The sequence below is a fragment of the Dioscorea cayenensis genome, chromosome 8 (genome assembly GCF_009730915.1).
Source record: "Dioscorea cayenensis subsp. rotundata cultivar TDr96_F1 chromosome 8, TDr96_F1_v2_PseudoChromosome.rev07_lg8_w22 25.fasta, whole genome shotgun sequence".
Classification (NCBI taxonomy): domain Eukaryota; kingdom Viridiplantae; phylum Streptophyta; class Magnoliopsida; order Dioscoreales; family Dioscoreaceae; genus Dioscorea; species Dioscorea cayenensis.
The window spans coordinates 12,091,406-12,105,235 of NC_052478.1; the positions used below are offsets into that span (position 1 = coordinate 12,091,406).

Consider the following 13,830-nt stretch of genomic DNA (forward strand, 5'->3'; position numbering starts at 1 on the left):
AAACCGACAGATTGAACTCAACGAGTGTCAAGAGCATCATAAGTCGAAAGGCCCGAAAGAGTTTACAAATTAAAATACAAATCGACAATTGAACTCGGTGGTCTCAAGACATTATAAGTCGAAAGGCCCAAAAGAGTTCACAAGTCAAAATATAAATCGACAATTGAACCCGAGTGGTCTCAAGACATCGAAGTCGAGGACCCAAAGCAGGTTCACAAGTCGAGATACAAATCGACAATTGAATCCAGGTGGTCTCGAGACATCGAAGTCAAAGACCCTAAAGAGTTTCACAAGTCAAAATATAAATCGACAATTGAACTCAACAGTCTCAAGACAAGAGTTTCACAAGTCAATATTCAAAATCCATATAAATCGATAATTGGACTCAGCAGTGTCAAGACATCATAAGTCAAAGACCCAAAGAGTTTCACAAGTCAAAATACAAATCGACAATTGAACTCAGTGGTCTCAAGACATCATAAGTCAAAGGCCCAAAGAGTTTACAAGTCAAAATACAAATTGACAATTGAACTCAGTGGTCTCAAGACATCATAAGTCAAAGGCCCAAAGAGTTTACAAGTTAAAATACAAATCGACAATTAAACTCAGTGGTCTCAAGACATCATAAGTCGAAAGGCCCAAAAGAGTTCACAAGTCAAAATATAAATCGACAATTGAACCCAGTGGTCTCAAGACATCAGAAGTCAAGGACCCAAACAGTTCACAAGTCAAGATACAAATCGACAATTGAATCCAGTGGTCTCAAGACATCAAAAGTCAAAGACCTAAAGAGTTTCACAAGTCAAAATATAAATTGACAATTGAACTCAGCAGTCTCAAGACAAGAGTTTCACAAGTTAATATTCAAAATCCATATAAATCGATAATTGGACTCAGCAGTGTCAAGACATCATAAGTCAAAGACCCAAAGAGTTTCACAAGTCAAGACTTGAAGGAAGCTTCACAAGCACAAAAGCCGAAGCCTATGGAAAGTCAAAAATCAAGTTCATGATTCATCAACATAAAGAATCCAGAACGTAAAATACAAATCAAATTCAAAATGTAAAAATGTCTCAGACACAAGTTCAGACACAAGTTCATAAGTTCAGATGATTTCAAATTTCTTGTATTTTCAATGGAATCTATGAAATGAACGAAATTAATTGTCACGAATTGTTTTCTTTTCACACTTATTTCTTAATCGGAGGTTCCTGCGATAATGTCCAGGGTAATTGACATTAAGGGCTTGCCCCTAATGGAAGTCATGAACCCATAATCTCTTGAAGTCATAAAAAATTAAATTTGATTTGTGATCCATTTATTTTAACCAGTCTAACCCTAATTAAAGGCCGGGTGAGAAAAAAGGAGTCCACAATTAGAAATGTCTACAAACAAATGCGATAAAAAAAAAATTGAAGTTACATTGTAATGGCTCCAACAACCAAAAGAGAGAAGAAAAGAAGATGATGTAACACTACGGGGTAAAAATTTGTGTAGTTCACCAGATTATGACTTTTTCACTTTGGTAACTGGATTTCAATTTGTATCTTTTTAGTCACCCGACACCAATTATGTTTTATCGGGAGGGTACCCATGGAATTCCGATTATAATTTTATCCTACATGGCTACTGGAATTCCCATGTCATTGTTGAGTTGGCACTAAATTAATCCATCTGTACATACCACATCACTAGTATGTTTTACTACGTCATCACTCCACATCATCCCATCTTCCACGTCAACCATCCTTTCCATCTCCATCATCTTTCTCCATTCGAGAGAGAGAGAGAGAAAGAGAGAAACCCTTTTTCTTTATCCCATTTGGACTTTAATACATGTTTTTCGTTGCTCTATTTCACTTCTATGAAATGATGAACACTGAACATAGTATTGCAAGCTGTTAAGATGGTGATGGTTCACAAACTACATCCTGTAAAGAGGAGCTTTGTCTATTACTCATTTGTTCTTAATCTTGAGTTTAGTCTCAAATCCAATTCTTTTTGTACATTTGTTGGGTTACGGAGTAGAAGCCGAAAACAAGATGGAAATTGTAAAGGAGGTGGAGAAGCATGTCTAGCTAGTAATAGCTTCCGGCAAAGTGAAGGCTGTGATATATAAGTCTCTACTTATGATTTATGAGACACTGTCTTGGTAAAGCAAACTCTCTCGGTCGGGCTCTCTGAATTAGATGAATAAAAAGAGTTTCTCTTTCTCGGATGAAGGAAGACGATAGAGATAGAAGGGATGATTAACGTAGAAGATGAGATGATGTGGAGTGGCGACGTGGTAGAACACATTGGTGATGTTGACCTAAGGGTGATGTGGCATGTACAACTGGATTATATTAATACCAACTCAACAATGACATGGGATTTTGGCAGTCACATAAGATATAATTAACCGGAATCCCATTGGTACCCTCCCTATGAAACATAATTGGTGTCAATGGAGTAAAAAGATACAAATTGAAATCGAATTACCAAAGTAAAAAAAAGTGTTGTAGTACGGTAACCTACCTAAATTTTTACCCTAACATTGAGTGAAGTTAGATACATTATAATTAAAAAAAGAAAAATACTTGAGTGACGTTGTGTGGAATGCACTCCCTTTTGCCATTTACTAATGCAAGTCATAATTGCCTTCTTCAACCGTTTCCTCACCTACTTAGAAATTAAATTTGGCGTTACTTGGAAAAAGAAATATATATACATATTCAATAGTTTAATATTAGAAAATTTTCGGTTGTAGTGTACACACATATATTTACAAACACACACACATACATGCACGCATGGGCACACATATATGTATATATGTATGTATAAAAAATCATTTCAAGTATAAAAACACAAGTTATGGCAATAACCACTTGATCTATTTGTACCAGATCCCCTGTATAGGGTGTTCATGTTCTGTTGATGAGGTGGGTTCAAACCTTAGCTCACCTAAGGTGAGGGAACTTATGTGTTGAGAGATTAACTACACGCATGTGCATGTCCCTGACATGACTTGTTCACATTTAAAAAAAAAAAAACACACACACACACACACACGCAAGGTCATTACGTTTGGTTTTGTTCCAATTGAATACTTTCTTTTACAACAACAAATAACAAGCTCATAGACTCAATTATAATTACTTACACAAAGGACTAGTCAAGTTTCCAAGGTTTCAATAAATGAAAATTGTGGTAATTCTCCGTACATCCTTTTTACTTCTCAAAATACAACTTTTTAGTCCCTATATTCTTATTCATACATTGTTAGTCCTTTTACTTTTGAAAATAGGATATTTTAGTCCACAATTAAACCACCATCACTTTCATCATTTGAGACTGCTGTGGATACCATGTGGTATGGCGTGACAATTTTGCCACGGAGTAAATCTCCATACAGTTCCTCTATTTTTCAAAATGTAAACTTTAAATCATTCTACTCTTATTCCTACTTTGTTGGTCCCTTCATTTTTTAAAATGTGTCCACGACCAAAATTCGACCAAAATTCATGTAAAAAAATCCATGACCTTAAATTGAGTAAATTCTTGCAGTTCCTACTTATTAACTCCATGATAGATGGAGATGAGCAAATGAGCCACATCACCTATTTTTAATTATTAATAGCATTAAGAAACCAAATGAATTGAAAATTTTGGTGATGTGGCTTTCTTTATTATGAAGGTTGAGAGAGAATATGTTGCATTATGATGCTAAGAACAAGAATGATTATGAAGGAGATAAGATGATGATCATACCTCGATTATTCAATGAACTGAGAGGGAAGAGGAGAATATCCTCACTCCAAGATGGCTTCATAGAGATCAGAGGAGAAAGAGAGAATTAAGTGAGGAAAATAAGAAAGAGATCGGGGGTTAATATAAATAAATAATAAAAGAAAAATCCCAAAACGTCCCGCTTTCTCGAAAAATTATCACATGTAATGTAAAGGTAAAGATAGGATAAGGATTATTATATTTGAACTTAAGTGATATTTGAATTTAACTAAAATCTAAAATTAATTTATCTTAAATTTAACTAAAATTTAAATTAAAATTTCCTAAATAGATTAGTAAAATAACAAGGGAAAAATCCTCTAAAATAAAATAAATAATTAAAAAAAAAAACCGGAGGGAGTAATTTTGAAGTATCATCTGTGTATATATATATATATATATATATATATATATATCCAGGAACAAACTGAGATTGGGCCAATTCTTTATGGGGCGAGAGCTCAACCCTTTTCGATGTTGGGCCCGTTAGCGAGGCTTCATTTCCTAATCGAAGTATCAAAACACAAAACCAAATCGGTCGTTTCCTTCGTTCTTGATCTTTCCGAGCTCCGCTGTGAAACCCTAGCAATGGATAGGGTTTCTGAGAGGGATCGATCCACCCGGAAATCACGGGACGACCACGACCGAGATCGAGATCACCAGCCCCGGCACCATCAACACACCGAGAAACATGCCGACGAGCGCCGCCACCGTAGTGACGGTGATCGCCGCCATCGCTCCAGGGGAGACTCGCCGGAGGATTCTGAGAAGCGGCGTGAACGATCTGTTGATAGGGGTAGGGATTCGGTCGAGCGTGCTAGGGTTTCCTCCCGTGATGATTCCGTGCATCACCGCAACGACGGGGATCGCCGACATCGCTCGAGGAGGGACTCGCCGGATGGTGTTGAGAAGCGGCGTGAACAATCGATTGATAGGGTTTCCCGAGAGGATTCCAAGAAGTTTCGGGAGCGGTCCTCGGAGAGAGGAAGTTTGCCCCGTGAGGAATTCGTAGAGAGGCGCCAGTCCTCTTCGAGGAAGCGGAAAGATCAGAATGATGAGCCTCTTGAGGAGTCGGAGAAGAGCGGGAAGCGGGTTAGGGTTTCTGAAGGCACGAGGGAGGAGAGGAGAGAGAGGCGGCGATTTGAAGATCAGGTTTTGGAGGATGCGGGGGAGCTTAATGGCGTCCATAAGGAGAAGAGGAAAGAGAAGACAGACGATGTGGTAGATGTGAAAGAGGATAGCAAGCGGAGTAGGGTTAAGGAAGAGGACTTGATTGATACTGGAGAAAAGAAGGCTAGAAGAAGGGAGAGAAAATTCAGTGACAGTGTGAATGTGGAGGGTAATAAAGATGGGAAAAAAGATTTGAAAGAGGAGCAGATATCTAAACATGCGGTTGAAGAGGTGGAATTGGGAAGCAGCGAGGATGCGAAACCTGGAGTTTCTGGGGAAAATGGTGCCAGGAATATCGATGATGACAAGAGCGGCTCCATGGTTAATGTGAGTTTGTCTTTATAATGCAATCCTATTTACATACTATCTTCATGCCATTTGTCATTGTTTATATTTCCTGAAATACTGATAACATAGGTTGAATCAGTTGTTCTTAAGACAATGCTCAACTGAATCGATAATTTCTCGGCTTGCTATGAGTTGCCTGTAGTATGCTTGCATTACGTTTTTAACTCTCTTTTGGTAATTCATCATTGGGTTGTTCAATTATAGTGGCCTTTTTCAATGATAGCTAATGTTGGTCTTCTAATGGAATCATGTGGGGATGTTTTCTAGATGAGTAATGCTATTCATGCCAAACAAGTGGGCTGAATAGCATTACCGAATGACATGGATGCCCAGTCATTTAATCCCTTTCTCATAACCATCATCTCCCAAAAAACAAAAAAACAAAAAACAGAACCTTAGTCTGGCCCTTCACGCCGACGAGATTGGAATCAAGGTAGATGACACGGTGGAGCGTGGGAAGGAGGTTGGCGAGGTAGATGCTGGCATAGTTGATGGGCTGATTGAGGGTGTGGCCAACAGAGGTCTTGTTGTGGACCATGGCGGTGTTGAAGTGTTGAACGGTGAAGGAAAGGAAATGCAGCGAGCATGCAGAGAGGGTTGGGAAAGTGGGGGGAAAGTGGAACTGGATGGATAGCGGGCAGGAGGTGTGTTGGAGGATGGAGAGGGCACCGGTGAGAGAGCTGCGGACAAAGGCAGCTTCAAGGGTCGTTGCGATGTGAATACTGGGAGAGGCGAACGGGAGGGAAGGGAAAGCAGCAATTCACTGCTCTAGTCATGGCATCATGGGAGAGGTGGCGGGGGTGCAGCTTAGGGTTTCTCTTTTTTGGGAGATGATGACCAGGAGAGAGGGATTGAATGACCTGGATGCCAACTTCTTTAGCTTGAATAACATCACTCTTTCTAGATTGTTAATTTTGTTGTGAGACTGCACCCTGTTAAAGGTGTTGAAGTTGGATATGCTACTGATAGAGAAGTCTTCAGAATCCCATGAGCCTCCAATCAAAACTTTTGATGATTTGATCTAGATGTCTTTAGTTTTTTGTGTTTATGAAATGGGTGTGAGTCTAGCTTGTGGAGCATATAAAGTTCTAGATAACTTTCCTTTTAGTTTGAGCGCAACCAAGTCCTGGTGTATCCTAGAATGGTTTTTTCCTTGGTTGAATCTGACGTCAATGTGGCGGCCTCTGCGGAATATGCCCTTGATTGTTTGAAAATGTTTTCTTTTACTCAAGGTCAATATTCGTTGGAGCCCTTGAAGCTTGATAGTATACATGTGGAATTTTAAAATCTTATCAAAGACAATCCAAGTATGAAAGGTCTTTGGAAAGAATCTTGGTATGCATAGGAGGAAAGTGTAGAAAATTCGTTCTTATAGTTGTGGGAAAATTTGGTTATCCATCTAAGAGAAGTTGGTTGTCCTTGGAAAGAATGCCTATGCTCAATGCATCTTCATTTTTTCTCCCTGAGTAGACTGAGTGGTCTACAAGTAGGGATATCACAATAACTCTGTCATGTGTTTTTTAGTATGATTTGAGTTAGCTGAGGGATCAAACAGTTTTCATAATGCTTTATTGTAGGATGATTATATTGTAAAACAGTTTCCTTTTCTAGCATTAAGGGTTTACATGGTCAAAGATGTTGCAACTTGAGTGAAGATTGCAACAAGAGTGTTTGATAGTTGGGATTAGTATTAGAAATGGAATTTGAAACCAATCAAAGGATCAATACTGAATTAATGTTTTTATAAAATTTAAATTTAGTGGAATCAAGAACATGGAAGATGGAACTCTGTACATTGGGAAACTTACTCCCGGATATTGAGTGCACTTGGACATGGAAGATGGAACTCTGTACATTGGGAAACTTACTCCCGGATATTGAGTGCACTTGGTGGTGGTTTATAGCTATGGAAGCAACATCAATGATTGGAAAGTGATTTAAAGCTTAATAGAGGTGTGGAGGTGAGCGAGAGAATATTTGGCTAGCCATCATTGTGTTCAATTGGATTATCTAATGGTTGTCAATCGTGTATTCAGCATGCAGATAGCCTAAAATAAAAAGAGGAGAAAATGATTTTAAGGAAAGCAAGAGTTTGTTGGTGGGTATTTGACCATAAAGGATTGTTATTATTCATGAAATATGATTGAAATACCCACAGAAGGGGACAGAACTAAATGAAGTGAAAGAAGTTATAATGAGAAGGGAAATGGGAACTCTTAGGCCCCAAGTGCAGGAAAATGAGTGGAAAGCTCTTAAAAATATTGATACCTCCACATTAGTGACTATATGGCAGGCATTCTTCAGCAATTGTAAGATTACTGATTTTTTTTCATTTTTTGTAAACAATCTCAGCAAATCAATTCTTCTCCTTTTCTTCAGTGACCATTACCCTATACTTCTTTTGTCTTACCTTCATAATGCTTGATTCATTTTCTGGTGTCTCCTCACTGCCATATCTCTCTGTTCTTTTTTTTTTGTCCCCTCTTTTTTTTGGCTTCCCCAATTGAAGGTTTGTGCTTGTTTAATATCCTATTTCTCATAACAGAGAATGCAACTTTTGTCAAATGCATACAAAAATTCTTTTCCTGTGGTAGGGCTTATTGTAAATTTGTAATAAAACTTCAATTAGGTATAGTGAGGGTTAGAGTTATTAAAAGCGGAAAAAACACCGCCTAGGCACCCAGGCGAGGCGAGGTGAGGCTAGGCGCCATCAAAGAAGCACTACTTAGGCGAGCACCTTAGCCCAGGCACAAGACAAAAAAAGCAAGAAAAACGTTGTCTTTGTTAGTTTTCTCCTTTTTTTCAATTTTTAAATGCTTTTTAGGAAGCTATATTAGAGAGTAATTAATGCTTTTTAGGAAATATAAACAATTATACTTGAAAAGTGTAACTATTAAGAAGAGGGGTTTTCTAATTAAGGCAACTTTTTAGAATATGGAGAGACTTTTTAGCAGAGAATAAAAAATAGAAAAGGATAAAAAAAACAAAAAACTTCATATGAAAAATAGATGAAAACTTGGGAGATGTCATGTGAAAGATAAGGAAGTTTAATCGGGAAGGAGTTCTATTTGAGAAGAATATTAAAGTAGCATATTACTTTCAAAGAGGAAGATGGCCTAGATGACAAGGAAAACGATAGCCTAGATGATGAGGAAGATTGACTAATAGAGTCAGATGATTAGTCTAGAATTAAGATTCTAAATTAGCTCTTGCATACTAAACCTGAAAGTTTAGATTGCCTTTTGTGGTTTTTTGTTTATGTTTTTATTTTGGATCTTCAATATTTTAGTAGATGGTTATTATATTAACTTAAGATCAATCTTATTCAATTTCAATGTTGTTTTGGATATATATATATATATATATATTACATTTTTTTAATCAGTTTCATGTCGCTCAGGCAAGCGCCTAGGATGGCGCTTAGCTCCTTAGGTGATTTACATTATCATCACCTTAAGGGTGCTTTGCGCTTTTAATAACACTGGTGAGGGTGTTGTAGAAGAAATGTGTTGGACAAGAAGAAATTTCAAAATTAAAGAAGCACTTCTAAGATTGCTTCAATTTTTTTAATGGATAGCTGGATTTTAAAGCTCTATTTTATAAGTTCAATTGCACAAAGCAGTATATTATCTTTTATCCTATTAAAAATCTTCTTTTCCTTTGGAACATCGGGAAGGTGTAGACAAAAATACTTCAAACAATTCTAAGAAGCATGCTATTAACTCTTAACAACCAACTAAAAGTAGAATCCTGAAAGAAATGTTATTTGATTTTTTTTAGGAAGATAAATTTGAAATTTTTTTTGTCGAAGTTCAAAATTTAACGTGGATATCTCTACATAAAAGATGCTTTCATGAATGTAAGTTGTACTTAGTTCATGAAGAACCTTGTTCTTAAGGAAAGGAGAGATACCACTAGATGAGCGTGTGATAAGTTCTTGATCGGTTTGTGCAATCTTGTAGTATGGACATTTTGTTACACTAATAGATGTTTTTGTTGTCTAATACTGTGTTAGCAATCATTTTGTTTCAGTTACCTCTCAGTCCCAAGTATGTCGTTGGCCTTTGGGATCCTTGTCCTTGGTACTCTTTATAAACTTTTTAAGTATAACTAAGGTAAACAGTATTTCATGGTGTTCTATAATACAAGTTTTTCCTAGTGCAGACCATAGAAAGAGTTAAATATAATAAATCCTCTCTCCATGAGCAAATGTACCTGTGAGATAATTATTTTGTTTTTTATTGCCTGTATGATATTGTCTGCAAAATTTTTTTGAAGGAATCTTTTGAGTGTAGGAGAATGTGTTTATTTGTTTTATGCATTGATTATATTTTATATTATCGTAATCATATTCAAATGTGAATCACTTATGTTTTGGTTCTGCTTTCTTCCTTGAATTTTGTTTCATTTTTAATGTATAAAATGTATGAGTTTTCATTTCTCACGTCCTTAATGTTGGGATGTCCTCTGAAGCTTGTTTTATCATTTCTCGTGGGGATCGTATATTCTATGGTTTTTTGTTTTATTTAAACAACCGGTCCTTATCACATGTTGTCCAAGAATTCTGAGGTTATAGTCCAATTTTGTTATTGCTAATTACAATGTAAATCTGATCTTTTAGGTTGATTCTCTGGGACCACTCAATGTAGGACCAAAGGTTTCTGTGATCTCATCTGCTTCTCATCACCCCCTGCCTACTAAGGTATCTTCAATTACTACCACCAATGAAAATGAGGGAGTTAGTGTTACCAGATCTGATGAGGTTCCTGGAAAATCTAGTACAGATGGAACTACAGCTTCAGTCGCTGGCAGAAGTGGCACTCTGTCTCTTGATGCTTTAGCAAAAGCTAAGAAAGCATTGCAAATGCAGAAGGAACTGTCAGAAAAGTTGAAAAAGATTCCAGCGGTAATTATAGCCTAGGCAATGCCTTATGAATTGCTTTTTCTTCATGTCTTCTCTATTTGCCATATTGTGATTAATTTACATTTCCCTTTTTCCTTCCCTTAACAGCTAAGCAAAATTTCTAGTGCAAACTCGGCGAATAATTCCCAGGGATCATCTTGCAAGGATCATTTTAAAATTCCTTCGGCTATTGGAACACAGGTATCTACAGCTCCGGCCAGTGCGCTTCCAAACACACAAAACTTAACTGCTGTAGCTAAACCATCTGTGAATGCTCCTGGTGTAATTCCTGGACTCAATGCTGTGCATAATCTAGAAGCTGTGAAACGAGCTCAAGAGCTTGCTGCTAGAATGGGGTTTCATCAGGATCCGGAATTTGCACCTCTCATAAATATGTTCCCAGGTCCTTCAGCAATAGATGTTATCACACCCCAGAGGCCATCAAAGACTCCAGTTCTTCGGTTAGATGCGCAGGGTAGAGAAATAGATGAACATGGAAATGTTGTTAACATGCCTAAGCTGACTAACCTTAGTACTCTCAAGGTTTTGGTTTCTGTAACTTACACTTATTTCTTGAAGACTGTTTGTTTTCTGCCATTGTGGGCACTGATTATTTTTTCGTGAACAGGTCAATATTAACAAACAGAAGAAAGAAGCATTCCAAATACTTAGGCCAGAGTTTGATGCTAGTACAATGTCAAACCCTCATTTTGATTCAAAGATGGGTATGAATATGACCAAGCTAATCAGGCCCAAAAGGGCGACATTTCAATTTGTTGAGGAAGGCAAATGGTCAAAACAGGCAGAGATGATTAAGTTCAAGGTATTGCAAATGTCATGTGTGACTGAATGTGCTTGCCTTATTTTTGGTGGACTTATTTCTACTTTTAACAATATGTCACGGCTATTTTCCTTTGCAGAGTCAGTTTGGGGAGGCACAAGCTAAGGAGCTGAAGATAAAGCAATCACAACTTGCCAAGGCAAAGGCTGAGCCTGACATAAATCCAAATCTGATACAAGTATCAGATAGAACTGTTAAAGAGCGGAAAGAACAGGAGGTGATACCTGAAATTGAATGGTGGTAAGTATACACTATTGGTTAAACAACATCATTATGATGTACTAAGTGTGTTACCTCTAAACTTAATCTATTTTATGTGTTATCAATTAGGGATGGACCACTTTTACCTTCGAAGACATATGATGATTTGTCCAATGATAAATTAAATATGGAAAAGATCACAATATATGTTGAGCATCCTCGTCCAATTGAACCTCCAGCAGAGCTGCCCCCACCTCCCCCACAGCCTTTGAAGCTTACCTACAAGGAGTTGAGGAAACTAAGAACTCAGAGACGGCTTGCTAAAGAAAGAGATAAGCAAGAGATGATAAGACAAGGCCTGCTGGAGCCTCCCAAGCCCAAGATCAAGATGAGCAATCTCATGAAAGTTCTTGGTTCTGAAGCAACTCAAGATCCAACAAAACTTGAGATGGAAATACGCACTGCTGCGGCTGAGCGGGAACAAGCTCATGTTGATAGGAACACCGCACGCAAACTCCTCCCTGGAGAGCGTCGCGAGAAGAAAGAGAGGAAGCTCTTTGAGGATCCAAACACACTGGAGACCCTTGTGTCTATCTACAAGATCAATGACCTCTCGCACTCGCAAACACGTTTCAAGGTTGAAGTGAATGCCAATCAGAACAAACTCACTGGTTGTGCTGTAATTACAGATGGTATGAGCATTTTGGTGGTTGAAGGGGGTAAAAAGCCAATCAAAAGGTATGGGAAGTTGATGCTGAAGCGCATCAACTGGGCTGCTGCAGTTGGTGATGAAGAGGGAACCGACGACCATGACCGCCCTATCAACGGTTGTGTTCTGGTTTGGCAGGGAAGTGTAGCGAAACCTAGCTTCCGTAAATTCTCTTTGCACCAATGCAGATCTGAAGCGGCTGGCAGGAAAATTTTCGCAGATGCTGGTGTTCCTCACTATTGGGATCTGACAGTAAATTTTTCAGATGACTTGTTGTGAGCATGGAGTTTATGAAGATAAAATTTAGCCGGCTTTTCATGTTTTGAAGATGTTGATCTTTGCTTGCGTGTGACCAGCAGCTCATGGCCATAAATTTGAGACTGCAATGAGATGTGCTCATTAATTTCCTTAGTGGACTGGAGACTGAAGACTGGTTTTATATGCATGCTTTTTATTGTCTGTGAATCTTAAAATCTCGTACAATTCATGGTCTTTCATTTCTCATCTACTAGTTCACTATTTCACTGTGTCATACTCCACATGAAGCCTTATGTTTGAACTTTGATACTTTATTATATGGAAGTTTATCTGAATCAAGAGTTCTGTGATCTGATTATTAATTTATTCACTTTTATTTGTGGGTTGTTTTTGTATTTACCTTAATCATATGGGGTAAATATCTCCATGGGTCACCAAACGATGGCCAAATATCTAAATGGGTATCACATTTCAATTCATTTCTTTTTGATTTTGTTTCAATCGGAAGATACCTCCCATTTCTGATGAGGAATTGATGACGTGGCTGCCGGAATGATCATGTGGATTATGTTTTGATAGCTCATTTGTTGATTTGGAGACGCCAGCGAGGATTAAACTGGTTTTTCAAGGCTAGTCAAACTTTTTCTTTTTATCCAGCTCAGCATCCCGCCATTTATCTATTCCAGCTCAGCACCTTGCCCCCTCTTCACCTCCTAGTCTTCTTCTTCTTCTTCTTCTTCGTTTTCATCGTCTTCTTTTTATTTTTTGCTAAAACCTTAAAGACACAGTCAGAGCAAGGAGGCATATTCAAGACTCAATCTTGAACAAGAATTTCAATGAATGGTTGATCCTATACAAGAATTTCGATTGCCATAAGCCTTCTCCCTCTCCCCGTCTCTATCTCCCTTTCTTTGCATCATCACCTAAGATATTCTCAGTTCGATGTGAAATTGATCACTTAATGAAGCTTCTTTTCATAATAGGGTTTTTTTGTAGTTGTCCAGCTTGTAGTTCTAGGGTTCCATTATACAATGTATAAGGGTTTTCTTTTTGTATAAAAATAAGCTTGAAATCTGGATTTTGGAAATCACAGTATACATCAATATGAATTTTGTGTAAGTAACACTTGTTGATCTTTAATAAATAATCAGAACCTCTGGCTTGAAAAGTCTAATTTCATAATGAAGTCAACGTTGCCATAAAAGGTCTAAACTCATGTCTTGTTTTTAACAAGGAAGACATGCCCAAAGTCTTGCCATGATAAATTAATCCTGTACAAACTTGGCAAATATGACATTAATTATGTATAATAATAAAAATTGGCAACCCTTTAAAGAAGTCAATTTTATAAAGTATACAAGCTTTGTAGATAATGCATTATTAACTCTGCACAATCACAAAATTTGCACTGGAAAAAAAAAAGAAGAAATCAGTTCACTACAATTCAGTTCTAGCAATTAGATAGTTTGGCAAGAATTTAACAATTCCATTCTGCCAATTGAAACACTACAATTCAGATAAATTTACATGAAATTTGGCAGTATAAACTTGCATATAATACAATAATTTAGTACAATGGATGCACATAATACACGTTTTGCACACAACTTCAATTTTGTAGAATAAAAA

The 13,830-nt window shown here is 37.5% G+C and overlaps 1 protein-coding gene across 3 annotated transcripts; it reads left to right on the top strand.

Moving 5' to 3' along the window:
* The first annotated feature begins 4,229 nt into the window (after positions 1-4,229).
* Positions 4,230-12,554, top strand: LOC120266903 (protein RDM16). 3 transcript variants are annotated; one of them, XM_039274557.1, is made up of 6 exons: positions 4,230-5,268; positions 9,911-10,195; positions 10,301-10,735; positions 10,821-11,015; positions 11,113-11,273; positions 11,364-12,554. In XM_039274557.1, exons 1-6 carry the CDS (start codon positions 4,246-4,248, stop codon positions 12,220-12,222), a joined length of 2,958 nt encoding a protein of 985 aa, XP_039130491.1. In that variant the 5' UTR covers positions 4,230-4,245; the 3' UTR covers positions 12,223-12,554. The 3 variants fall into 3 exon arrangements, with proteins under 3 accessions (XP_039130491.1, XP_039130493.1, XP_039130492.1); XM_039274559.1 differs by lacking the exon at positions 4,230-5,268 and having other exon boundaries at positions 9,911-9,991; positions 10,069-10,195; XM_039274558.1 differs by lacking the exon at positions 4,230-5,268 and having other exon boundaries at positions 9,911-9,991; positions 10,074-10,195.
* Positions 12,555-13,830: the final 1,276 nt, after the last annotated feature.

Coding starts and splice junctions, on each gene's coding strand:
- LOC120266903 (XM_039274557.1), top strand. CDS start 4,246: ATGTTGGGCCCGTTAGCGAGGCTTCATTTCCTAATCGAAGTATCAAAA. Junction 5,269..9,910: donor AGAGCGGCTCCATGGTTAAT/GTGAGTTTGTCT, acceptor CTGATCTTTTAG/GTTGATTCTCTGGGACCACT. Junction 11,274..11,363: donor ATACCTGAAATTGAATGGTG/GTAAGTATACAC, acceptor GTTATCAATTAG/GGATGGACCACTTTTACCTT.